Raw genomic sequence first — 25,412 nt, 5'->3', positions numbered from 1 at the left:
CCAATTCACTCTTACTAAAAACTTCCCTGTAGAAAAACTCAGTGATGCAACTTGAAGGGGCACAGTGACCTTCAGAACATCAGCTGCAACAAAAGAAAGGAGAAAAGTGTTTTTAAATAAGCACATCTCACTCTGGATACCTCATCTGAGACCTGATGGAAAGCACTTTCTCTGCGTTAATAAGACAACTGCAGATTTCCACAGACACTTTCAAAACAGGTTTAAGGTACAATTTCCCAAATAATGCACTCAAACAGCTTAAACTGAGACCTACAAGGGACCAATAAATAAAATTAAATCTAAGAGTGTATATCTTTTCCCTTGCTTTTCAGCAATAGTTAGTGATTTAATAATCTTTCTTAGTGTCAATGACTAGAAAATATTCTTTTTGATCTAGTGGGACCAGGAGTTTTAATACAATTATTTCTTCTGCTCTACTGGAGATTTTGAGTGATGTCCAAATCTTCTGTGCAGTAGGTATCTTAACTGTAACACTAGTTTTCTTCCAGATGGGGATATATGGAAACACAAGTATTCTGAAAACACCAGAAACCATTCTTCCCTATTATCCTCCACTTCAAAAAATGGATTAACAGAGTTTAAATTCTAAATCCTGCAGAAGACAGCCTTTGGGTGAAACAGTCAATCAAGTAGTGTCATATTTAAGAAAGGGGGAAAAAAGAAACAAGGAGAAACAAAGCCATGAAAGAACAGTGAAAGAACACCCTCAGCAAGCTTTGCTGCATGAAAGTCAACAATGCTGAACACAAATAACTTAGCTCTAAAAATGAGAATGTTGAGCAAACACTGATGAAAAGCAAGGGCTCTGAAAAGATCTGTATGGTTGGATGAAGGACATATTTTACATCATTCACCATAATCATGTTCTTACACAAGACACATGATACGTATGCACAAGATGGCACAAAAGTGAGCACGTACCACAGCCAGAACACACCAGGCCAGGGTCTAACAAACTGTGTCTCTAGGAGAAGCTGACATCTGGCCCACAGAGAATCCAAGGTTTTTAATCTCTAAGTTGCAATTTCCTACCACCTTTCACCAGGCAAGAAAGACAGTGATGCAACTCACACGCTGCAATCCAGTACTACATAAATATCGGTTTACAATTCAAAAGCAGGGGACTTCACCATTGCATCCCTGAGCAACAATTTCACCTTTCACTGAAGCAGAAAGTCAAGCCTGAATTAATTACATATGCAAAGAAATATGATAACATCTTCTAACAAGGTTTCAATGGATGTGCAACCGTTTCAAAATAACGTCTGAACTGACCTTAATAATTTATGAACATCAAGGAACATTTTCAGGGGGAAAAAAAAAATAATGGCCAAGATACTCCACTATACAGTGAGCACCTACAGACAGCACTGATAATAAAGCAGACTGGACAGGATCATACTCAAAAACAATCAAAATTTAAATATGGGCTTCATTAAAAGAGACAGCTGTTGGGGAATTGTTCTGGGTAATTATGTGAATGCAATTCAGTATTATGGGTATAGGAGGAAAGCAGACCTGTCTATGTTAACACAGTAAGACAGCAAACCTGAATACACATTTTTTGTGGGTTTTTTAAAATCGTTCTAAATGGAAGAATTAATATTGATGTAGCTATAAAAAGCAACACTGGAAAAAGAGACCTACATCTACACAAAACAATCAGATCTGCTGGGTGAAGAAAATCAGGGTACATTCTGCAAAATGCAGATTGTACTTCAGGTTGAGTAAACTGTATGAGGCACAAGCCTTCAGCATAACCAGAGATGTCAGAAAAGAAATCAGGAGGAAAGCAAGTGACTGCAAAAAAACCCATTCAGTGTGACAGGACCAAAGACCACACAGAAGCCAGAAATTCAACCAAGCAAACATCCCCACTGGTCAGGACTTTCCTGACACAATATCAAAGCAACTAAACTCTTCTTCTCTGCATACAAAGATTTTAAGAATTCTTCTGTAAACTCAAACAGGAATTGTGCTAATGATGTTAGATCTTTCTTCCTGCTTTTCCTGACTAAAACTGAGACAAAAAGTGTTAAAAAGGTGATACGTAGAAGCCACAATGTAGATGAAACTAGTACTAGAAATTATGAAAGCCTAAGTCAGCCAGTATGAATTAGCAGGAATTTTTATCCAATACTGGAAATGAACATCACCTTGTTTTAACATGGGGCTTTGCGACTTATTTTAATTTTACCTCAGAAAACATAAACATGGCTCGGCTCACTATTCATGTATTTGACACAGTAAACACTTTAAAAGCAGGATCTTGAAAAAGGAAGCAGACTGCTCTTCAGACTCATTTGGGTATACAAACCCTTTATCACACCCCAGATCTCTTTTGGAGGAAAATTTGGAGTTGCAGGTTTGTCTGTGAACTTAGGTTATCAAGCATACTGTTAACACCTAAAGGTGTTTCCTGTACTTCCCCATATCTAATTTTTATTGTTAGTGCTCTTTTTCACCAAATCTTTGAGACCAGCTTTTGCCATTTTGTTTGGAAAATGTTTCTGCAGGCTTCTGACGTACGATTTTTTTCAAAAGGGGAAAAAAAAAAATCACTTGTTTACTGATACAGTTTCTTCAGGTAAAATCAAAATCAGATTATAAGAAGAGAGTCCCTCACCTGTAAATAAGGTAAGTATGACAGGCTTCCTGGAGCCAGCATATGCCATATCTCACTCCACCAGCCACTTGCAATATCCTAGTTTTGTAGTCCCTCACTATTAACAAAATTTAAAATTCTGCCTTCCAGAAGATGATGAGGTAAAGCTGAAAGGAGTGATTCTGAATCTTCTGGAGAACACCGAGCAAAGGCATAAATTTCAGAACTTCAGTGGCAAAAACATGCCATCAGCATTTTAGATGTCTGTACAATGTAGCCTCAGACACTGCTCACCCTTTCCACAATACAGCACAGAAGCTCCCATTTTCTAGTCTTGCCTTTACTTGCTTTTCTCTGTAGTGCGTGGATGATCTGGAAAATGTCCCTATTATCCAGAACTGCCTTTATCCCACATCAGTTGCAAACCCAAAGTCTTCTGGCATTTTATCAAGAGTTCACTGAATTTCATTTCCTAGAGAGTTCAGGAACGTGGCTGCTCAGCCTTGCTCCTGCACATCTTGATGAGAAAATGTGTATTTTCATGACAAGACCTACCCTGAAGTATTAGAGAAGAAAATAACAATCTGCTTTCACTGAAATCCCACCTTCTTGTTGGCATTCCATAAAGTGAAACCAAGAGGTCACAGGTATCAAGGGGTTTCCTTCACTGAGGATGAAAAGTTGTGCTGCAGTTGCACAGAAAGGCCGAGGGGCCTGGTTGAAATTAGAGCATTTTCTCCTAATTTCAAAAGTTAAGATATATGGAGCCAGATGTGATAAGGCCACAAGGTCTGACTGTGCAAGGCAGAAACTGAACCAGGCAGGCTCAGAATCTAATTCTCAATCACATTCTTAATCTTAACACAACACAAACAACAGCAAGGTGTCAGTAAATTAGAGGACTACCTGTGTGCATGTTTACGAACTGATGAGATATTCAGAAACACTTCAAAAGCATATGAGCAATAACAACTATTTACAGTTGTAGCTCTAAAAAAAATGGAGCACACTATTTATAGAAGGCCAAACTTAGTGGTTACAAGAGTGAAGGTACCATTTCCTGTTGCAGCTTAAGTCAAGTTACACTCTCCCTCCCATAAAGAAGTCTTTATTTTCCTCCCTTGCCTTTAGCCACAGCCCCCACCCTTCTGTGCTACTTCTGACAGTAGCAATGCAAATCAAGTTGATAAAAAGTGAAAAGCTAACATGCCAAAACAAAAAGCTGGGGTATTTCAGAGAGGGCAAGGGGGAAAAGTTCAACTGAATCATTTCTGTTTCCAGACTACAGACAACACAGAGCAGAGAAAAGAAAGCTCAGCTAAGGATTTAGGTGATCTTTCCCCGTGTGGTGGCAAAATTGACTCAACTGTGATATAAGGACATTTTAACCATGGAGACCAGAACCTCGTACAACCTACACTCCAATCTGAACGTGTACCAGCAGAACATGTGTTGTTCTGGTGACCTGTCAGCACTGATCCTCACATAATGAGTTGTAAGGTTTCGGGGGTTTGTTTAAAGGGAAAAAAATAAGATCATTTCTCACCAATATCAAGCCTAGGAAGTCACAATTACACTGAAGCACACTGGGCTTCGCCCCAGCATTCCTTTTTAAGTTTCAGACAGGAGGAAGCATTAATTGCTTTCCATCTTCTGGATTGAATAAGATCTGGAACACCACACTTCTCATCATGATAGATTATGTGGTATTGCCTGACCTTTGGGAATTCCAGAAAGACAACACAAAATTCTGGAAGTATAAGGTTCATAATAGTTTTAGTGCATCAGAGTGTAGCAAATGTGTATATACTGTGCATATAAGCAATAAAGAAACAAACAAATCAGCAAGATACCTGATTAGCTTTAATTAATACAGTTTCTTGTTCAAAAGAATTCCCTAAAGCATCCTGTGAGAAAGCAAGCTGTATCTCACAGGAAGTGGAAGGCAGGAATGCAACTCCCATCATGCCTCGTTGCTCCCAGAAAGGCATGTGCTCCTCTCCCAAGCACATGGCTCTGCCCTCTCTCATGCCAGCTCTGGCACTCACTGGACCTTCCTGTGTACCAATTTACACCACTAAAAGGCAGAAAAATATGTTTGCTTTTTTTTTTTCTCCTTTTTACTATGTTTTTCAACAGTTTAATGAGTCAGCAGAAAAGTCTGATGAGTAGCAGAACCAGCAGGTATCAGAGGATGAGGCTGCATTGGAACAGATGAAAAAAGAAGCACCACCTTTTGTGGCCGAAAAATATTAAACCACCTATACTTCACGAAAATGTACCTTAGCTGTGCACTGCTGAACACCCTTTTCAGGATGCCAATCTTTCTCATTCCTTCTGAGCCACTTGGGATGGCACAAGCCTGACAGCTGGGCCCATTTAACATCAAGAATTCTGTGCCATTAGGACGTAATGGTCATCTACTTCCCAAGGAACCAGAAAGCTTGTGAGGCCAAAAGAAACTAATTTACAAAAAAATAAAAATTAAAAAAAAAAAAAAAAAAAAAAACCTACACAAAACAAAACAAAAACCCCCCACCTGGAGAAGTGAATGGTTTCACTGTATGGGCTCAACCCGCAGCCAAACCTGGTAAACAGGAATGAGGAGAATTTGCCAGTCATCCACTCCTCAGATGTCCACAATCCTGCAACTTCCTTCAAATTACAAACTGTACAGATTTTGACAGCAGACTAAGCTTTAAGGTTAAGCAGAGAGCCCTTTATGCTGTCTGCACAGCTTCCCATTCCCTACACACTTTTAATGTGTTGAGGTTTAAACATCAGATTGTGTAGGCTTCTGTAGGGCACGAGGAGCTCAACAGTACCTCCTAAAAAACCAAACCACACAAGACAAAGAGGCAGCCCCCACAGACAGTGCAGGAAGGGCGGCGGGTGATGGTTCGGAGCCAAGGCGAAAAGGGGGCCCAGACGGACACACCGTGCTTGGAGCACGGACTCCGCGGGCCGCTCTGCGGCACCCGAGTGCCGGGCCGGGGGCCTCCGCGGGCCACAGGCACCACCCCGCTCCCCGGGGCCGGCACTGACCTGGCGCCGCTTCCAGCTCTTCCCGGCTCCGGGCGGCGCTTCCAGCGGCTCCGCCACGCGCGTCACCGCCGCGCGCGACCCCGGCGTCACGGCACCCGTCGCGCGTGCGCGGCACCGCCCCCTCTCTACCGGCGCGACCCAGCGGCGCGAGAGACAACGAAGACAAGCCAATCGCGCTCCCGCACGGCCCTTCTCCTTCCCGCCCCCGCGCGAGCTGAACCAATCAGAAGTGAAAGGCGCACTAGCGGCTAGAGAGACAGCCAATAGGCTGAGAGAAGCGGAAGGACGGCCCGCTGCGATTGGCGGGTCCCCCCGTCTCCGGGAGCTGTTGCTGGGCAGGGTAAAGATGGCGGCTCTGGACAGGGTCAAGGTGCTGGTGCTGGGCGACTCCGGTGAGTCCCTGTCCCCAGGCCGTGTGCCCGGGGCTGCTCCTGGGGACCCGCCCCTCATCTGCTTCCCCGTCACCCGCTGAGGGGCCGGGAGCAGCGCTGAGCGCGGGGAGTCCCGGCCCCGCTGCCTGTAACCCCGGCGCCGCCTCCCAGGAGTTGTTCTCTCTCTGTGCCCTTGCAGGTGTCGGAAAATCTTCACTCGTTCACCTGTTGTGCCACAACCAGGTGCTGGGAAACCCGTCCTGGACAGTGGGTTGCTCCGTGGATGTGCGAGTAGGTGACGTGCCCGGCCCCTGGGTACCCCTGAGCCCGCAGTGTAAGGGAAGAGAAGGGCCTTGACTTTATTATTTTATTTTCATTACTTACCGCCACAGAAAGAGGTGTGCTTTGATGATGTGATTTGGTGAGGACTTAATCTTTCAAGGCAAATAGCATCAACTTGAGCCAAGCACTTGTGTGAGCAAGTTTTGACCTTCCCAGGTTGTCAGAGTCACACAAGGTATTTGTCACTCAGCCCCTGTCCCTGCTGCAGTGGCCACGGGCAAGTTACAAGTCACAGGGGGCCAGTTTAAGTCAGAAGGCACAGAATTCCAACCACGTTTCCCTGAGAAACAGGCAATGTATAGCCACGTGGTCAGCTAAACATACTGGGGAAAAGCAGTTTGCTGGTTTAGGTTGTGGGCAGTGACTGTGACCCAAGGGTTGCTTCTCCCCCTGACTCCTCACTGTAGGACCTGCTATGGGAGGAATGAGGATATTCGTCCAGCACTTTTTTGGCTCAACCTACAGCCCTCATGGGACATTGATAAATGCTTTTTTCCTTCACCACAGTTTGCTGCATTCTCCTTGAAACGCATTGCCCTAGATTAGGAATATATTTCCAAAATTTGGAAAGCAGCATTCCTGTTTGACTGTGGAGCAAAACTACCAGGCAGATCCAGGGGCAAAAGCTGTTGGTTGATTAATTCAGTTGAGATGTCAATGAGAATTTTAAGAGGAAAGAGATGTGGTCAGTTGGAATCCAATGTGGTCACCTGTGTTACTAGTCCTGCAGTGCTACAATGTGGGTTTTAACAACTGTAAGAAGTCAAGACCTTAATTTTCATTTGTTTTAGCAACATGCTTTTTCCAAGCACATCATGAAGCATTAGGTTTGTTCATACTAAGATGGAAAGGATAATCACTGCTTACTCACCAAGCTCCATCTCCTATAGGAGCTGTGTTATCCAGTGGCTGCTGCTTGACTAATTCCACCTCTCTTCCACTTGAGAGGTTTGAAATGGTGTCATCATGAGAATTTACAGTTTTCTATCCAAGTGCAATAATCCTTCCAGCTGAATGTGTAAGTGTCGTGTGGATTAACTCCTGTGAGTTGGTGCTGTGGTTATGTATTATGTGAATTTTTCATCAGATCCATGACTACAAAGAAGGGACTCCAGAAGAGAAGACTTACTACATTGAGCTGTGGGATGTTGGAGGTTCAGTGGGTAGTGCCACTAGTGTGAAAAGCACACGAGCAGTATTCTATAACTTGCTAAATGGTGAGTTTGCTTGGTGTAAATCTGATTTTATTACTGTTTCTGTTAAGAGCCGTCTCTTGGTTCTGGGGCAGGGTTCCTTGTAGTCTGGCTGAGGGCCATATTGTTCTCTTTTCTGATTTATACAGGAGAAAAAAACCTGATAACATTCATAGGCAGAATTTTATAGATTCTGTTTTGAACTCTAAAGGTATTTTAGGCAGAGCTGTGCAGATGAGCTTCATCAGCCTTTCACTTCAGTCTTGTGTAGTTGGCACAGCAGGGAGCCTTTAAAGGTGCAGTAATGTCCCTTCCAGCTACACTTGCAGACATAAATGTTACCTTCACGCTTCCAGGCCTGCTATACTGCAGAAATGTGATTTATATTATCTTGTCTGTTCAGTTGCAAAACCTACAGCAGAGAAATGATTACTTGAGTTTATATGAACTTTGATAGTTGCATCCTATCTTGGCAAATTTGAACTGTCTCCCATAAAACTGCAATATGCTGATAACCATCTTGCCTCTGCTTATTTAGTTTAGCATTATAGTTCATTTAGATTATTTTTGAGAATTGAATCTTGCAACTTGCTGCATATTTAGAAAGTAGTATTTTATGCCTTCTGTTGAGATAGTGACTTAAAGTCCTATTAGTTCATCTCTACCACTAATACGAACAAATAAGAGATTATGAACACAACAGTGCAGTATTTCAATTGTTCCTTTTTTGTCATCTATACTACAGATAGGTGTATATCAGATTAACAACTGCTTCTGAAAATTTGTCTCAAATGTTTTGTTTCTGTTTTCTTGTTCCAAGTAATTTGAAGGCCTTTCAGTAACATGTTAACCCACACAATAAATATTTTTGATCTGTGATTAACTGGTTCTGTCTTCTCCCTTCCCTGTGAGGAAAACTGTTTGTAGGTACCTCTTGCTTATATTGTTAATTGGCCCCCTGTAAATAAGGCTTGAGTTGAATTGTGCTCTCAAAGGAAGATTCTTTGGTATATGAAAAAATGGATTTATTTTTGACGCCAAATCCACGGTGTGCCAGTGAGTGTGGGTCAGACTTGGAAATATCCTGGAACAGCCCATTAGGAAATGAAATCCTGAACTGAATTATAATTAATGACATTATTAAAATAAGAGTTATATATCTCCAGTGCCCAAAATACATTATCAGGCAGCTCGCATATGAAAAGTGTTGACTTTGGTAGTTAACCTTGGCTCTTGTTTCTTTCATTAGATTAATTTCTCCGTTAGAGCTTCTCTCACAAATTGCCTCAGTTTGACTTGATTTAAGAAGAGAAGATGAATGTGTTCCTTCTGCCTGACTGCTTGTGCTTTCTGTGCTTACAGTGGTCTGCAAACCTGAGACAGAAAGACAGTTAATGTTTGGTTGTGGCAGCACCTGTGCAGGCTCTTGGGCTGTTGACAAGGTTGGGAACAGTTTGGTTTTGAATTGACTGCAAATCTTCTGTTTGGCTGGCCCTTCATCTGGTGTGTGGACTGTGATAATTGAGGACAGGGACTAGGCAGTAAGGCTCTGGTTTGCAGGCTTTCATGTGAGAGGAACATTTCCTTGAGTAGTCATTGGTCCTGCCTGTTCTTCTTGCATGTTGTTGCAGTCTTTTGCTGCTGGTGCAACCAACTGTGCAGGTTTTAGGTGATGCAGCTAAGGGAACTGACCAATCAAAAACATAACTGAGGGAGAGCATCTGGAGGTGGAGAGTGTTTCTCACAGGTTGTGCAGCAGTGCCTCAGAATCTGTTGCTGTAGGCCAGGTTATGTTATGTCAGGCTTTTTCTCCCTACACTGGAGTGAACACGCAGCTGAGTTACCTTTTTCTGTTGTTACTGAGATAATTGCTTTGAGATAGGGCTGTGGTTGTGATATGCTGTGAACTCTGACAGGAGAGTGTGCACAGTCATGTGGGGTAGTGGAAAATGTTTATGGAAATGTGGTTTGTTGATCGGGTGTACAGTGGGTGGCACCTTTGGAAGTTCAGGTAAAAGGTTAGATTACTAAGTTTTTTCCACCTGTAGGCTGCAAAGTGTTTTGAGAATGAATCCTGTTGCAGATAAGGGGCATAATTCCGTTTTGTCCTTGAATTAATGATAGTTTGAAGTCTGGAGGAAGTGGGAACATCCACATATTGCAGAAGGTGTGAATAAATAGAAGAAATTTGCTAGCAGTAGTTGGTAATTGAGTTAGGAACTGTGGTTATCAGAAGTGGGTGTCTGTTAATAGCACAGCTAGGAAGTTTGACTGTATCTCAGAGTTTACATTTTGAAGGCTCATAGTAATGAAAAATGCTAGTAGCTTAATCTTGAATACAAGAAATCTTATTAATTCGTGTTTCTACCGGGAAATATCCTAAAGCAGCCCAGTAGGACATGAAATCTTGAACTTATGCATCTGAACTATAATTTTGGTGAACTGTGAAAGTTTATCAGTGTCTGTTTCCCCTTTGGATACCTCCCCAAGAATGTAGCATTAATTCTTGAAAATACAGGAAAGCAACAGTGCTCTCTAAACTCTTTGAAACAACAAAAAAGCCCTTAAACTTCTCAGATGATGTGACAAAAAGATAATTATGTTTACCAGTTAGGTAAAACAGAGAAAGGCTAAATTCTCTGCTGCAGTAATACAGAATTTCAGTATCATTAGAAATAGAGCAGAATTAGGAAATGCCTGCAAGCCTTTTGTGGATTAAACCCTGAGGTGGCTGTTTGTTTCCTCCTTTCATGAGATTTTTCTCTTAGCTCTTATCCAATTCCTGATAAGCAGCTTTAAAAAGCCTGTTGCATCCTGATATTTTCAGCCTTACTCATTCACTGAACTGGTTATGCATCCCTTTCTTCCTTCTCAGATATCTGGGAACCTGCAGATGTCATTTTGGTAAGATAAGAAAAAAAATATGTATCATTAAATAGCATCTTGCTGTCTTTTCTTTCACCCTAGGGATAATTTTAGTGCATGACTTAACCAACAAGAAATCATCCCAGAATTTGTATCGCTGGACTTTGGAAGCACTCAACAGAGATGTTGCTCCAACAGGAGTTCTTGTGACAAATGGGTGAGTGTAAAACATATGTACAGACTTAAGACACAGTAATTCTAACCTGTTATGGAAGTCTATGTTCATCCCTCAGGCTACTTAGAGTCCACATGAAACTAGATGTGGCTAGACTTCTAAGAAAGGAAGGAAGAAATTGGGAATATCAAAGAAAGCTGCTGGTCTTTGTGTTCTGTACTGCTAATCAGGCCATTCTGGCAGTAGATTCCCAAACTGTGTAGCAGAGACCTTGCTTTAAGGGAAGAGATTTTTACTGCATCCTTCATTTGCTTGAGGCCTCTGTGACAAAGCGGGTCCAGTCCAAGGCTTTGTCTGTACTGAGATGTGTCCTTATACAGGAAATGTCATGGGATGACATGTGTGTTCCAAAAGGCTTTCCTTTCATATACCAAGGCTGAGGAAGTTCAGCCTTGGTACATGAATCTTTGGTTCATAAATCTTTGGTTTCGGTGATGGGGGAATTTTTTCAGTAGTGTGGCTGAAAGAGCTTAAAAAAACTGCTGAATAAGCATGTTCATAATTAGCTTTCCAACATCTTGTCAAGTATTTCCTCCTGCACTACTGTGCTCCTGTTATACATGTAGTCAAGGAGGTTTTAAGATCGTTGATACACCTCACACATGAGCAGGAAGGCAATAATAAGGAGTAGCTTTTTGTGGGAAAAATATTAATTGTTTATCTGCCTGTGCTGGTACACAGGTGTTTCTGTAGAAACATGGAAGCTGAGAAGGCGGATTTGCATTGTATAACCTGCAAAATTCTCCACTTTTTCCACAGACAGGTTCTTCACAATTGTTTTCATTTTCTAAAGCTTAGCTTCTGTCAAGGACAGATGCTCTGCCACTAGCAATTCCTTGGTCAAGTTGTTGCTGTTGGTTGTAAAATTACTTTCTAGAAAGCTTAGTTTAGGTAAAAATGAAAGACAAATGATTATCCTAGCTGCAGAGAATGATTGAAACGTGGATTTGTGATGACATTTAATTGCAATGCTATTTATTTTATAAAGGCTATCTTTGATCATTATTCATATCTGAATCAAAGCTTGTTGGAATTCAGCTTATAGTGGCTACCTTTACTTGAATATAGACGAATTTATAACTTGACACCATGCAATTTTTGTTGCAACCCTCTTTGATCACACATGGAAAGGGGTAGTGCTTCACAGGTGCAATTTATTTCATTGTCCCTCCTTACAAAGTATATGTATGTAGGAACTTTAGCTGTTCAGAGATCCGTGATCTGTCCCTGGTGTCTGCATGCGCTCAGTACAATACTGGAGTTCCTTTCCTGCCCTTGTTAGCATTTCTTCTATGGTTCATCTGTGCTGAGAAGAAATCCAACTTGTGTAGTTTCTTTTCTGTTTCCTTTCAATTCCTGGGTAGTGACTTAGATGCAGAAGCCCTTCCTTAATTAACAGGTACAGCACATTCTCACTTAGATAAATCATGACCCCTAATAATTAAATGACCGTTTTTTGAAAGGGACAGTGGAGCTGAGGGTGCCCCTGTGCCTACTTACATGGCCATCACCTTACTCAGGATTGTATGTGTTTCCCTCATCAGTGACTACGACCGTGAACAGTTTGCTGATAACCAGATTCCACTACTGGTAATAGGAACTAAGCTGGATCAGATCCCAGAAACTAAGCGGAATGAAGTTTTGACCAGAACAGCTTTCTTGGCTGAGGATTTCAATGCTGAAGAGATAAATTTGGTTAGTATCTTTGTCACCAGTGTTGTTTTTCTTTTATATGGGAGCGAGTTCAATTTCTAGTAAGTAAAGATGTTGTGACAAAAATTGGGCTTCTGGAGATTTTTTCAGTAGTGCCAGAGGCATGCACATTTTGTTTGGCTGTACCCCTTGCTTGATGAAACAGCCATCTTTGTTTCACTACAGGGAGGTGTAATGGGTGTTAAATAAGGTCACTGAAGCTTTAGAATTGATGGTTTGGAGTTAGATTTTCTTTTTCCTGTTCATAGTTCTGACACAGGCTGCTTCTGAATGAAACACCAAGATCACTTTATATGGATATATAGGTGTAAAAATACACATGTGTTGTGTGAATGCTTGTGTACACACACACATGCATACATATACACACACAGGATCTCATGTGTAGTCTGTACAAATCATTATCTGACTGAATAGCTGGTGATGGCAGGAGGATGTGGAGCACATAGGGGGTTACTTAGATTCTGCAGTTGATTCACAGAACAGAAGTTGGCCTTTTCTCTCTAGTGACTGTGGAGCAGAAATCAGCAGATACACTGTTTGCGTAGCTGACAGCCTGTGTCAGGGGAAAGGGTGTGTGGCTTCCTTGTGTTGATTTCTGTGTGCTTGGTTTGTTGTTGTCTTCTGTGTGTTCTAGGATTGCACCAATCCTCGTTACCTGGCTGCAGGTTCATCCAATGCTGTCAAACTAAGCAGATTTTTTGATAAGGTAAGTTGATTAAATGATGTTTTATTGTTCTGTGTATAAAACACTGTGATTGGAACATGAACAACAGTTAGCTGCTCCTTTCACATTCCACTTTCTGAGTTGGTTCAAGCCAGGTGTGGGGAGGCCAAAGACTGGCCTGCTTTTGGAACCCTCCAGAAAATAGCTGATCTGCTTGAAGATTTGATTCTTGATCTGTATAGAGCAGTGAAAAAGAACTCACAAGTGTGCAAAGACACTCAGCATATGCTTTTGAAGTTGTCTGGCAGGCCAGAGGGGTTGCAGCGTTCTGAGGCACTAATGCGGGTAGTTACAAGACTGTGGTTAGCTCTGTTGATCCTGGTTAAAGCAACCTTTGGGAATTAAGAAATTTGTCATATTACTCTCCCTTCCTGAAAAAGAGACCGTCAAGGTCCACTGTGAAAATGACAAGGAATGCTCTGGTTAAGCATCCCCTGGACATAACATAGTGGAGCTACTGTGTAGTAGTGGAACCACTGCCCCTGCGGAGAGGGAATGGGAGGAATGACTTTGATGCAGGAGAGACCCAAACCATCGCCTCCATTATCCAGGAGGGCTAACTAAATCAGGTATGTGGAAGTTGAGGATAACACAGCCTTTCTAAGAATGGCTGGAGGTGGCAACTCCTATGTGTACTAGAGCATTACACTTAAAGCAATAGGCCTGGACCAGGGAATGCGGGTTCAGACCTTGTCCAAGTTAGCCGTGAGTTTCAGTGCTCACACGTGAAGTATTTCTTGGAATCTGAGGTTACACATGTGCTGTGCAAGCTAAGATCATTCTCTGTTGTTCCCAGGTCATAGAGAAGAGATACTTCTTAAGAGATGGCAATCAGGTTTGTCATTTTTCCTCCTTTTTTGTTTCATTTCTTCCTGTGTAATGTGAACTGCTGACACAATCCTCTTTAAAACATGGGCTTCATGTGACTTAAATGATAATCTGTGCTGGTAGTTGAGTTCTTATATCTGTGAGAGCACAGCTGGTTTGGATAGACAGAAGAATGGCCAACTTTTGTCAGCTTAAGTATTTGTGATGTGGTCGGCAGTTAAATACTAAAGTATGCTAACATAGTAAAAGTTTCAGGAGTGAGGTGAAATGGGCAGATGTGATTTCTTTCAGCTCTGTCAGCTTCTTGGTTGCAGATTTAGGCCAGAAATGCTATCTGGAAGGTCAATGAAAAGGCTTGGTTTTGCTCAGGTGGAACTAGTATTTTATCTTGCGCAGGTAGTTTTCACAGACCCAGAGGAGCCACAAGAAAAATGGGAGTATGATACTGGCTTGTAATTCATTCCTAAGTGACTGAATTTAGTGTTTTCAGCACAGTTGGTGAAGAACTAGCAAAATGACTTCTGGTTTGGGCAAGCCACTTCAACTTTTCGTGTCCCCCACCCCCCCACAGGGAGTAGCGAGGTTACACTTGCCACATCTGTCAGGTACTTGCAAATTATCATGAATAGCATCACTAAAATACAGTCAAATGTATCATTAGAGCTAGCTGTGCTGAAAGCCCCTTAGGGAGAGCAGGGAAAAAAATAGTCACAAATTACAAAATGCTTCCTTTCTTTAAGCAATTTTTAGTGCCTTTTAAAAATAAACTTGCTCTTGCCTCTTTCAGTTCAGCATGATGTCTTTTTTTTCCTCCCCTCTCCCCTCCTCTCCACATTCTAGTGAAAGGAAGTTTCCCTTTCGTGGGGTTTGGGATAGTTTTAGTCTAGGCCTTCCTGAAGACCAGCTTGTAACCAGGAGGGAATTAGGGAAGTGACCAAGAAAGCATATTCCATGCTATTCCTTTATGTAAACTGATAAATAAGCCGGTCAGAGAGACCTCTCTCCTCTTCTGGCGGGGTTTGGGAACAGCAGGACCCTGTGTTGGTCTTGCTTATCTGGAGCTGAGGCCTGCAGCGACTGCTGTTGTCTGCCACGCGTGAGGGGAGAGTGCTGGGCCGGGTCTGGCTGTCCTGCTTTTCTCAAGGGAAGTGGTGAGATTTTGCTAGTTCTTTATTTTGCTGGTTAACAGGTTTTTTGATTGTGCTTATTTTGTTTTGTTTTCTCCTTTTTCGGCCCTTTTTGTCCCTTTTTCCCATTTTTCCCTTCCCCTCTTCCCCTTCTGGGGAGTTGTACGTAATATCCTTACTGTATATAACTGTAATATATGTAAATATATATTTTTGATGTAATTCGGTTGGTTTCGATTTCTCTCAGTTTCTACAGGTTTTTTTCCCTTTGCCTAAAGGGGGAGGGAGGGAAAAGGCTTTCACTGAGCATTAGAGATTTGGCGGGAAGCCAGCTCAAACTTGCTCAGGATAATAGCTTAATGCAGAAATCTGCTTGTGTGCTCATTGTCTTTGATGCATAATTCACTTTTTACTTTTATTATTGGATCATATTTAGTGGCTAGCCAAGGATTAACTATATATTCCTTATGGCTGTGTGCCAAAGATTACAGCCTGCTGATGACTATTTTCATCTACTTCACTGACAAGAGATCAAAAGCTTAAAACAAATCTTAAGTAGTGGACAGTTATATTTAAAGAGAAGATTCCAAGTTGGAAATCGAGGTTTGAATATAACCTCTTAATGTTACTATTTGAAATTATCTACTTAATGTAACTCTTACCAATGTGTTTGTGGGTTTTCTACAATAGGTCGCTTCGATCATTCGTGTTTTGAGGTATTTCTATTGTAGACTTCTTCAGGATGAAAAGAATGATAAGTTTCAAATTGTTCGCAGCTATGACTTCAATCAGATCTCTGATAAATAAATAATTGTTGCTCCTAATTAGCGATTTTGATATTAAAAAAATGCTCAAGCAGATAACTTTTTACCTATGGTCCAACTACTTTTTAGTTGTAATGATTTCCCTTTTTAAATTCCCAAAGCAGTTTTCCTGAGATGAACCTTTGTGCAAAATCTGCTTGATTTTTTTCCCTTAGAGATGATTGCTTTTCAGAGATGAATAAAACAGTTCTTCAGTGAATACTTGGCATATGTGTTTGAGTTTTGGGCCTGAAAACCCCAAGCAAATTAATTTGTGGAGTTCTTAGTGGACTTTTATTTTGGGAAAGCTCTTTAGCTTTTGGAGTTTATCAATGAAGTGTGTAACCTGAGCAGTCTACTTTGGATTGTAAAATACATTTTTGTCCCATACCATCCATACATGCCGATGTTCTCCTGGCATGATTTGTAGTGCTTGGTTGACACCTTCCATTTTAATATACTCTATTTCCTATGAAAGTGTAGAATTGCTTTGGGAGGATGTGTTTACTGGGTCTGCTCTTTCTGCTTGTGTGTAGTTAGTAAGCTAAAAGTTACTCTGGACTGTAATCAGTTTTATGATGCCAACAGGGCAGATGCCTTATGCAGTATTAGAAGGCAGCGCATCACTTTCTTTTGGGGATTCATGGATGCATTGGATTGATAATCCATCTGAAATACTGTTAAACCAGAGAAGCCTCTGATGATTTCAAGGAGATTTTCTTTGTCAACATCCATTGTCACAGTGTAAGCTGTATCTACAGATTGGCTGCAAAAGCAGGAGTCCTAATCCTTTGTATTGTTGCAGCCATTTCTATTCCAACAGTTTTCTTAAAACTTTCAGCAATTGATAAAACTGCTTTCAACTGCCAGTGAAGTGCTGCTGTCCCAGGTTTGAAGGCATAAAGCCTTGACAGCTCTTTAATAGGACTTGATTATACTGTTTGATAGTTTTAAAAATGAATGGAGGAAAAATTCTTGTGTGCATTTGAATCTGGGGGGAAATACAGCCTTTGAAATCTGTAGTTAATTAGTTTAGGATTTGCCTGAGAAATTAAGGCTTTTGTGTAACCCTTGCCAAAAAAGCCTTAAGGAACACCATAGAACAAATGAGCCATACTCAAGTTCTGCAGTGTTTAATTAATGGTGCTCCTCTAGCAGCAAGCTGAAGCATTGTAGTCCTGACTCTGGAGATGGTGTGGAAGAGGATATTGCAGTTGACGTGGTAACAGGCACTCAAGTGTGGGCTAAAGAGAGCTCATGCTGATTCTGACGTGGCAACTTATCTTCCCTGTCTCTAGATTCCTGGCTTCTCTGAAAGGAAAAGGTTTGGAGGAGGAACACTGAAGAGCCTTCATTATGACTGAACACTGAAGAAGTGGAAGATGACTTCTCTGAGTTCCTAATGACATTCCTATTCCAACTGGATGCTCAAAGACAATAATGCTTATGTCAAGCAGAGTAAATATTACAACTGGCTAGCCTGCTGAAGCTACTGTTGTTGGAAAAGACTTGGGGAAGGATTTCCAGAAGCCTAATCTGAAGCTTAGAGTCTTTCTTAGGATTGCAGGCTGTCCAGATATATGGGAACAACTGGGGAAAGTGTGCAATAAGTTGAATGTCTCTCACTGCTGTGGGAAACTTTATACACAGCACATCTGTGTGGCATCTTTCTCTCCATTTTGGAAAACTTACGGACAGTCTTTGCAATGAATTGCATTCATTTTACCTCTAAAGGAAAGGTGACACTGAGTGGGCTTCACATTTCCTGTAAAGTGAACAAAATGTAAGGATGGGTAAGGAACGGTCTGGAAACTAATCAAATGCCTTCATTATATGAATGGTGTTGTCTCACCTGGAACACACTGTTCATCCTATTCAAAAGGGAAAAAAGAAAGGCAATATATGAAGAAAAGGTTTGAAGCATTAAAAAAAGAAAATTGTTAGCAGAAAGGAAGTGGTGTTAATTCTGCTGCTTAAATTAAAATTGTTTACTTGGAGAGGGCAAAGTGAATCAAGTTTTTGTCTTTTCATGACTGACTGTGGTCTTGTTCTTTATATTAAATTAAAAGGCAGTGCTTTGAAAACTGATGGGAAAGGTATGTTTTTATACAATGCTTATTTGAAATAAATGTGACATGATCTTACTGAGCCTGAGGGTTAAGTGGATTCAGAAAACATGAAATGTAAGAACATCCTCTGAATTAGAATGGATGGACATTTAGAAGCGATATAAAGCTGTGTAAAAAGAAGGTACTGAGCATGATGAGAAGGAAAGTTCTGCAATACAGATGTTTCCTTTACATATTTAGCACTAAGGATAAAGGAGACTTTACCTGGTCTGATCTGTTGTGCAAACTGTTGTGTTCCTAAATAGCCCAAGCTTTGCATGGTTTCTTACCTCCCCAAAATTATGTGGAGTAGTAAAAGCCTGATTTATGCCAGTTTCTTCTTTCAGCTCCTTCCTCACAGTCACCTCTAATGGTTAAGCCTCTGGCAAAGGCTAACTAAGAGCTGGAGTTAGATATAAATAGAGATTAATAATAAATGGGGATAGAAGAAAGTAAAATGCTGGTGTGAAATTGGCAGGGAGCAGAGTTCTGCAGACTCCAGATTACCTCTGCCTACAGCTCTTCTGGCAGCTGCTAGGAGATAAATGGAACACTGCCTACTGCCACTAATCAGGCATAAAAGTGACAGCTAGGTGCACCAGTCAAACTTATTAAAAATATGGATACTTTGCTTTTCCTTAGGCCATTTCCCAGAAAGGTCTTGGCGCATTTGTAAACATGAGTGGAGTAAGTTTTGAGATGCCTGTATGAAATGGGTTCTTAGTTTACATTTAGTTTACAACCAGAAAAAATAGGGTACTGAAATATTAATAGTAAATAACCTATGTCCAAGCCACGCAGCTCATGACAACACCAATGTCTCTCTGTGATCCTTTGACAACGAAAGCTGGAATTATGTTTTCAAGGTCAAGTGCTGTCCTAGGGTAACCAGATCTGAGCTCTCTCAGGTTCCTAAGGAATTGCAGAGCAGAACAAGCAAGCTAGCACAATTTCCTCCTTCACCCTGTGGCTTCTTTTGGGGAATTGGAAGTGTTGCAGAGTAAGGGAGGCCATGTAGTGTAAGAGGTTGCATTAAGAGATGGTTGCACAGGTCTTTGATTTGGAGGCAGGGGCTTTCCAAAGTAGCCTTCTTCAAGTAATTGGAAAGTAATATAGCTCAGCATGCTGTAGAGTGGCCAAAGCCCTGGTTGCAGCTCACCTGTTTATAGGTTTTAAAATAGGCCTCTAGTACAGATTAAGTATTTTATTTGTTTAGATCTCGGCAGGTAACTACACGTAGGTGTATTTTTTCCTTTCAGGACAAGGTGATGTGTATTGGAGTCATGCATACTGATGTTATATTTATTTTTACAAGAAGGAAGTCCTAGCTCCTTGTCAGAACCAGGAGTGTGTGAGCAGCCAGACTTAGTCAGATTCCTTTTTGCACCTTACCTGTGTCAGCTGCCCAAAAAAGGTTCACCTCCAAACTTGGGGCTGTGACACCAGACTTTCCTGTGTCACACTTACTCTGCCCTATGGTTTCCCCTTTCTTCCTGTTTTTCTCTGTTTCTCTGCCATGCCTTGTGTCTCTTGCTGTACCACTTGAAGTCTCTGTCTCTGTTTTCCTACATCTCTCCTTATGTCTGTCTTTGGTGTCTTATCACAGGCATACACATTTCACATCAAAACATTGTTACTCAGTCCCTTTAAATTCAATATATTTGATCTCTCCGTGTTATTTCCCAGGTGGACATATGCACCAGAGGTGTCAGTGAAGGTGGCTCATGCAGGTACATGTGAGATGTGTTAGACCTCCCCTGCACACACAGGTGAGATGCAGAGTAAATAAACAATAAAAAATAAACTCTTCCCAAGGGGCTTGGCAGAGCTTTCTGGTTGATCTATGACCACTTTGATGGCAGTGAGAAGCACGAATATGTCCTAAATACTGAAAATCCACTAGATCTGCCCCTCTTGATTTCCATGCAGAAAAGTAGGAAACCTATGTGTACAGTAACCTTACGTTCCTGAGTAATACATTTTTGTTCTCGTAGCAGCAGGATTACACGCAACAATCTTTAGCAAAGGTGCTGCTGGCTTTTTAAGGATGTGAAACCTATCCAGTAATGGGGTTTTGGGTGCAACCTTAATACAAATTTTCATTATTGATTATATTTTCAGAGGCAACTGCACTATGCTCCATTTGTCACAAATGAGATATGAACTGCTGTGTCGTAGCCTGCAGTCAATATCGTTCAGGTATGGCAAAGTCAGGGCTTGAATTCTTATTTCTCAGTGGATAACAAGGTGACACTTTTCAGTGATCGAAAACCTGCTTCTGCTTTTCAGCAAAGGGAGCTTAATCCTTCTATTTCTTTTGTTAGTCAGCTCTTCCTATTAGAAGTCATGTTCCTGTCTTACTTCTGTTATGAGAATGCTGGTTACTTTGATTCCTTTATAGGGCTGAGCAAGTCTGTGACTTAGTGCACTAGTTTCCTTTGACAAAAAGCCATTATCATTATTGATGAACCCGTCACTGGCTGGCAAGTTACCAGAAAGTGCGCAGAGGTAAAGCTTTCCTTAGGGTGTGCTTCACTGCAGCACTCTGTGTTAGGTCCTCAGACACACACTGGTTCTGGAAAAGAACACACAGGTATCAGGTGGAAGAGGGGAAAGAGAATAAAACCAGTCCCAATTTTCTTTAATTTCAAATGTGCAATCAATGGCAAAGCTCTCCTTCCTGGTGAGGGCCTGAGACATGTAGCCAAAAGTATTGTTCTTAGTATTATCCACTTGTGCTACTGTGGGTTTATTCTAACATCTGATCAGTAAGTGGGCAAAACATGTTTCTTTTTGGTACATGAGAACCCAGTGCAGAAGTTAAGAAGAATCTTCATCACTAATTGTGCATATGTGAGCAGTGTAAGGGCTTTCCAGTTGTGCAGACAAAGCTGCAATAAACAGTGATTCTCAGGACCTAAGTCTAAATGGACCTTTAAATTAGATGTAGTTCCCTAACAGTGAGAGTGATAATGCCTGTAACAGTTAATGGATAAAAACAGATTTGTCAGTGTTTGGGGCTTTTCAGGGTAGCATTAGTAGCATTCTGAAAGACGTGCTTTAGCACAGCTTTGAGGTAAAGTCCCCCAGCATACTTGTAAGGAAGGTGGTTTAGGTGATCAGAGCTATCTGTGGCAGCAAAGAGACTGTGAAATCTAGCTTTGGCAGTTCATCTGCTTAGCCAACCCCTGCTGCAAATACCATTAACTACAGAAATGTGTTTTCTTTTTCCTGCTTTGGCATTATATCACCGAGATACAGCTTGTGCCCCTTGGGCTTATCAATGCACAGAAATTCTGATTCCATACCTCTTGAAATTGCACAAGAAAATTCATTCTCAGCATACCAGCACAGACTTCTCTCAAAAAGATGTTGAATAGAAGACAAGCTCATAAATAAAAAAACATGCTTGTTCTTGACTAGATCAACCAAATGAAGTCTGTGCTATGTGGGCAAACCAACTAGAAATTCAGTCATACTTCTGACTGTGAGGAGCATGAAGTCAAATAGTGAGTGATTAACCCACACACATCTACATTCTCTTTGACCTGAAAGTTAATGTTTACAAAGTGGAAATGCAGCGCATGGTTTGAGTTAAAGATTTATTAAAGGATAAGGATGCCCAGTAGCTTTGAAGGCCGGGACTATGTTCAGAGCTTTTATCTTGCTGTCTTATGCCATCTGCTCTTCCTGAGGCTTGCTTTGCTGTGGCTTACATGGGTTTGATGGCCTGTCCTACCCTTGAATAAAAGATCAGATTGCAAAATTCAGTTACTGCCCAAAATTAGCACCCTCTTTAGCTGATGCACCAGAGTGGGGAAGGAGAGAACAAGGCAATACAACTAAATTTCCTTCTGATTCCTAGAAGTGGTGTTTCTAGCCTGAAGGCAGAAGCATCACAGCAAGGTGAGCAAGTGGTTTCTCCTGCCTCTCTTCATGCAGCATCTGCTTTCTGGCAACAGGGAGTGTGTGCTTTCTGCTGCAGACAACTTTTATGATCTTTCCTGCACAAATAAATGATAATAATTAACCTGTCTGGCATCTCCTGCTGGACAGTCCCAAGAAAATGACAAGGACATATTTCATAAGAGCCACTCTACAGGAAAGTACATGTTATTAAAAAGAGCCTTTTTTGACACTCTTGGCAGTGATAAAAACAGTATAAATATTATTGAAATATTCAAAAAAGAGATTAAATCCCCTGGTACTGAGTGGTAAGTACTCTATCAGATATACAAAGACAGCTGCTCTAGAGAGCTATCCCTTTTGGCGGTGTGTAAAGGGTTAACAAACAGAGAAGAGATGCAAGTTGGGGAAACAAGAGTCAATGAGTATATTAATAAATACATACATCGATGAATGCATTTTAGCTGGATGAAGATAGGCAGGAGAAGAGGTTGGTTCTTTTAGAAACAAGGTTCATCATTGTGAAAAGCAGCAGGTTATTGCAGCAGGAGTTTCACAGCTGCCTCAGAAAGGGTCTGTTTCTCAGTGGCCTCTCAAGTATGTTGTGCACGGGGCAGAAGAGCTTTACTTCTGGGACTGGACAGTGACTCACTGAAAGAAGCAATGGTGAACTGTGATCCAGCAATTGTACTCACTACAGCACAGTGGCAGATTACAGCCCATGCTGGGAAGTGCTGTGCTAAGCATTGACTAGTATAAGCTGCCTCAGCTTCTCTTTGAAAGGAAATTTTTTCCTTTCTCTTCCTCATCCTTCATTCACCACTGAGATGTTGAAAACCGGCTGCTAAATTTTCAAACGAGCCTCTTGGTACTTTCATTCTGCCACTGTGACGCAGATGAGCTCCTTGCACACCTCCATCAAGATGCCCATGAGAACAGTCCACAAGTAATAAGCTGCTGGTATGCAGGTACCATCCAGTTGCATTGATGTCTTATGCTTTTTTTATGTATCTCTTTTGGGTCTTGTTATGTCTTTCATCTGGAATCTCCTTGGAGTAACGGTGAGGTAAAGCCATGCACTGGATAGAATGTCATAAACCCAGAAATACAGCAGAGAAGACACTGAATGCTTTTAATGCTCATTCTTCCAGGCTTAATTTGTTGTGTTTATGACTCATGTTTATGCAATAACAATTCATTGTGTTTCTGTGTTTCATATTTACATGATAACGAGGGCAGTTGCTAAAATATTAACGAAGTACATCTATACTTAATGTTATATAAGATTTATATTCAAGAGCTACTGCAACAAACTAAAGGGGTTGTTTAAGCTAAATCACAGAATCACTGAGGTTGGAATTGACCTCTGGATATCATCTAGTCCTACCCGCCTCTTTGAGCAGTGTCAGCTGGAGCAGGATACCCAGGACCATGTCCAGATGGGTTTTGAATATCTTCACAGTTGGAGAATACACAATCTCTCTGTGCAACCGATTCCAGTGTTTGACCACCACTTAATATTCCCATTTATGGCCAAAAAGGAAAGTCCACAGAACTACAGGCCAATCAGTGTTACCTTCCTCCCTGAGAAGGGGTGCTTCAGGGCAACTAATCCTGGAAAACATTTTCACATAATTTGGAGTAATCAGCATGGATTTATGATTTACCTCTTAAATAGTGTGGGCTAGGTCAGAAACACATGTTAAAATTTTTTTCTGTATTTCATTTAATGTAGAGGTCAATAAATCAAGTGCCAATTCAATAGTATCTTACTAAATAATGTTTTTCCCTGTATGGAATGGGATGGAATGGAATGGAATGGAAAAGCAAGGTTAGACAGCCTAATAAGCTTTAAAACATTACATGACCATCAAGTGAGTAAAGTGATAACACCTTGTCCTTTTTTAGGAAACAAGAACAAGCAGGAAGTAGGTCTACCCATAATTAAAGAACAACACCTTTATTTTTACCTGTGCCACAAGAAGAAAACAAGAGAACAGGGCCTGTAAAGAGGTGTGAGCAAGGTGAAATGTAGTATCTCAAAGGGGAATGTAAGCTAAAATGTGATGTTACCTCTCCTGCTGCATGGCTCAGTAGAAAGGGATCTTGGAGACCCCTGAAACTTTGCAACTCCAGGTTGCAAAACTGCAGTCAAATGTGTAATTCTTCACTGTCAGAAAATAAGTGAGGTGAACTTTTTACTCTTAAATATTGTCTGGTAGGAAAGGAGTCTCAGGGGTGGGTGACAAGTGCCAGCCACTTTATTTCTCTGGCAAAGATGAATCACTGCTCGGGGTGAGATAACATATTCACAATCTCTGCCCTGTGCTGGAGAATTCCTCACCGCTGGTGCAGTTTTTTATGGCAAAGCTGAAAGAGGCCAGGGTATGGAGAGAGCCTTCTTGGCAAGCAGGAATGGAGATCTGAAGAAGACCTAAACTTGGAGATTACTCAGTTTATAGTCTTCTAGAGCCAAGGAAAACTAGCTGTCCCTCTCCCCCATCCATAACCACTGTCTCCTCATACACCCCATCTTCTCCCTTGTGGCAGCCAGCCTATTTTGCCAGACCTTAAAAAGTGGCAGCTCCCAGTGGTTCTAATGTACTGGTCAGGATGGTGTGAGGAGGTGCCTATTTTTAGAGAGGCCAAAATTATTTAAGACCTGTTCTTCTTGCAGCCTGAGCTCTTGCTGGCTGCGGTGGGGGGTCACATGAGCTGGTAACTGCTTTGGGGAGGGAAGGCTTCCAGGGTGCTCTATGAGAGGAGGAGATATTAGGTTCAGGGTCACATTCAAATTTCCTAGAAGTTTCCTGCTGGCAGGACGTATAGTAGAGCAGGTGATGGAAAGGGGAAAAAATACTGCTTTATTTATTGGGGGGGAGCAAGGAAGTTGAGAATTCAAAGTAAAAAGAAAAAATCAAATAAAATCAATTGTGGGTTTTTTTCCTTCTTTCTGCAACTTCTGGAAATGCAGAGCTACTTTCATTAGTATTCTGTAGCTAAATGCTTACTGCTGCTCCTTCCTTGGCAACAGCTTTCTTGAAAAATATTAATATTTCAGAATTTGTAAGTTCCCCTCACTAACTCTAATTACAGGAATACAAAATCTTCCCCTACTTTTGGCTTCAAAATGCTGTGTAATGTTGCTACACAATGTTTCACAAATAATTCTACCTTCACCAGGATGGGGATGCGATCCTTTCTATCCCCATTGTAACACAAGTCAGAAGAAATAATGAACAAATATTTGTTACACATTTAGAGCACTGAAAATGAAAATTGCTAGAGGTATTATATATGAAAGAAGGTTATGAAACATTTCTAAATACCTTGTTCTAAATACCTTGTCCTCTCCCCCTCCCCATGTGTGGGAACTGCGACCCCTTTTTTAACATTTATGGGGAACAGGAGTGATGAGGAAACCCAGTTCCTCTGCCCCCCGCCTCTTTATTATCTTCAAATCAATCCTGAGGTTGGTTCTGCAGAGAAGGGCTGGTGTTTGGTTAAACACACACCGGGTTGA

General features: G+C 41.4%; 2 protein-coding genes across 10 annotated transcripts in view; one reads left to right on the top strand and one right to left on the bottom strand.

Annotated features, from left to right (window-relative positions):
* Positions 1 to 5,761, bottom strand: part of GTF2E1 (general transcription factor IIE subunit 1) — a 75,711-nt gene extending 69,950 nt beyond the window's left edge. For 6 of the 9 annotated variants that reach the window (XR_003529316.1, XR_003529317.1, XR_003529315.1 and 3 more), the window contains exon 1: positions 5,672 to 5,761. The gene's annotated coding sequence lies outside the window, so the exon portion shown is untranslated. The other 3 variants (XM_027653533.1, XM_027653536.1, XM_027653532.1) reach the window with 3 other exon arrangements.
* A 177-nt stretch (positions 5,762 to 5,938) lies between these two features.
* RABL3 (RAB, member of RAS oncogene family like 3) lies at positions 5,939 to 18,023 on the top strand. Its single transcript, XM_027653599.1, has 8 exons — positions 5,939 to 6,063; positions 6,242 to 6,333; positions 7,472 to 7,601; positions 10,545 to 10,659; positions 12,222 to 12,372; positions 13,028 to 13,099; positions 13,914 to 13,952; positions 17,174 to 18,023. The coding sequence occupies exons 1-8, from the start codon at positions 6,018 to 6,020 to the stop codon at positions 17,237 to 17,239; spliced, it is 711 nt and encodes a 236-aa protein (XP_027509400.1). The 5' UTR covers positions 5,939 to 6,017; the 3' UTR covers positions 17,240 to 18,023.
* Positions 18,024 to 25,412: the final 7,389 nt, after the last annotated feature.

Source organism: Corapipo altera, unplaced genomic scaffold (assembly GCF_003945725.1).
Source record: "Corapipo altera isolate COAL_440 unplaced genomic scaffold, ASM394572v1 61, whole genome shotgun sequence".
Classification (NCBI taxonomy): Eukaryota; Metazoa; Chordata; class Aves; order Passeriformes; family Pipridae; genus Corapipo; species Corapipo altera.
Note: the sequence above shows the minus strand (reverse complement) of the source record. Positions and strands in the feature narration are given on the sequence as shown.

Bases quoted from the DNA above. Each gene is read 5' to 3' on its own strand.
- RABL3 (XM_027653599.1), top strand. From the start codon at position 6,018: ATGGCGGCTCTGGACAGGGTCAAGGTGCTGGTGCTGGGCGACTCCG. The intron at 6,064-6,241 runs GTGAGTCCCTGT...GTGCCCTTGCAG, and splicing joins GCTGGTGCTGGGCGACTCCG to GTGTCGGAAAATCTTCACTC. The intron at 10,660-12,221 runs GTGAGTGTAAAA...TTCCCTCATCAG, and splicing joins GGAGTTCTTGTGACAAATGG to TGACTACGACCGTGAACAGT.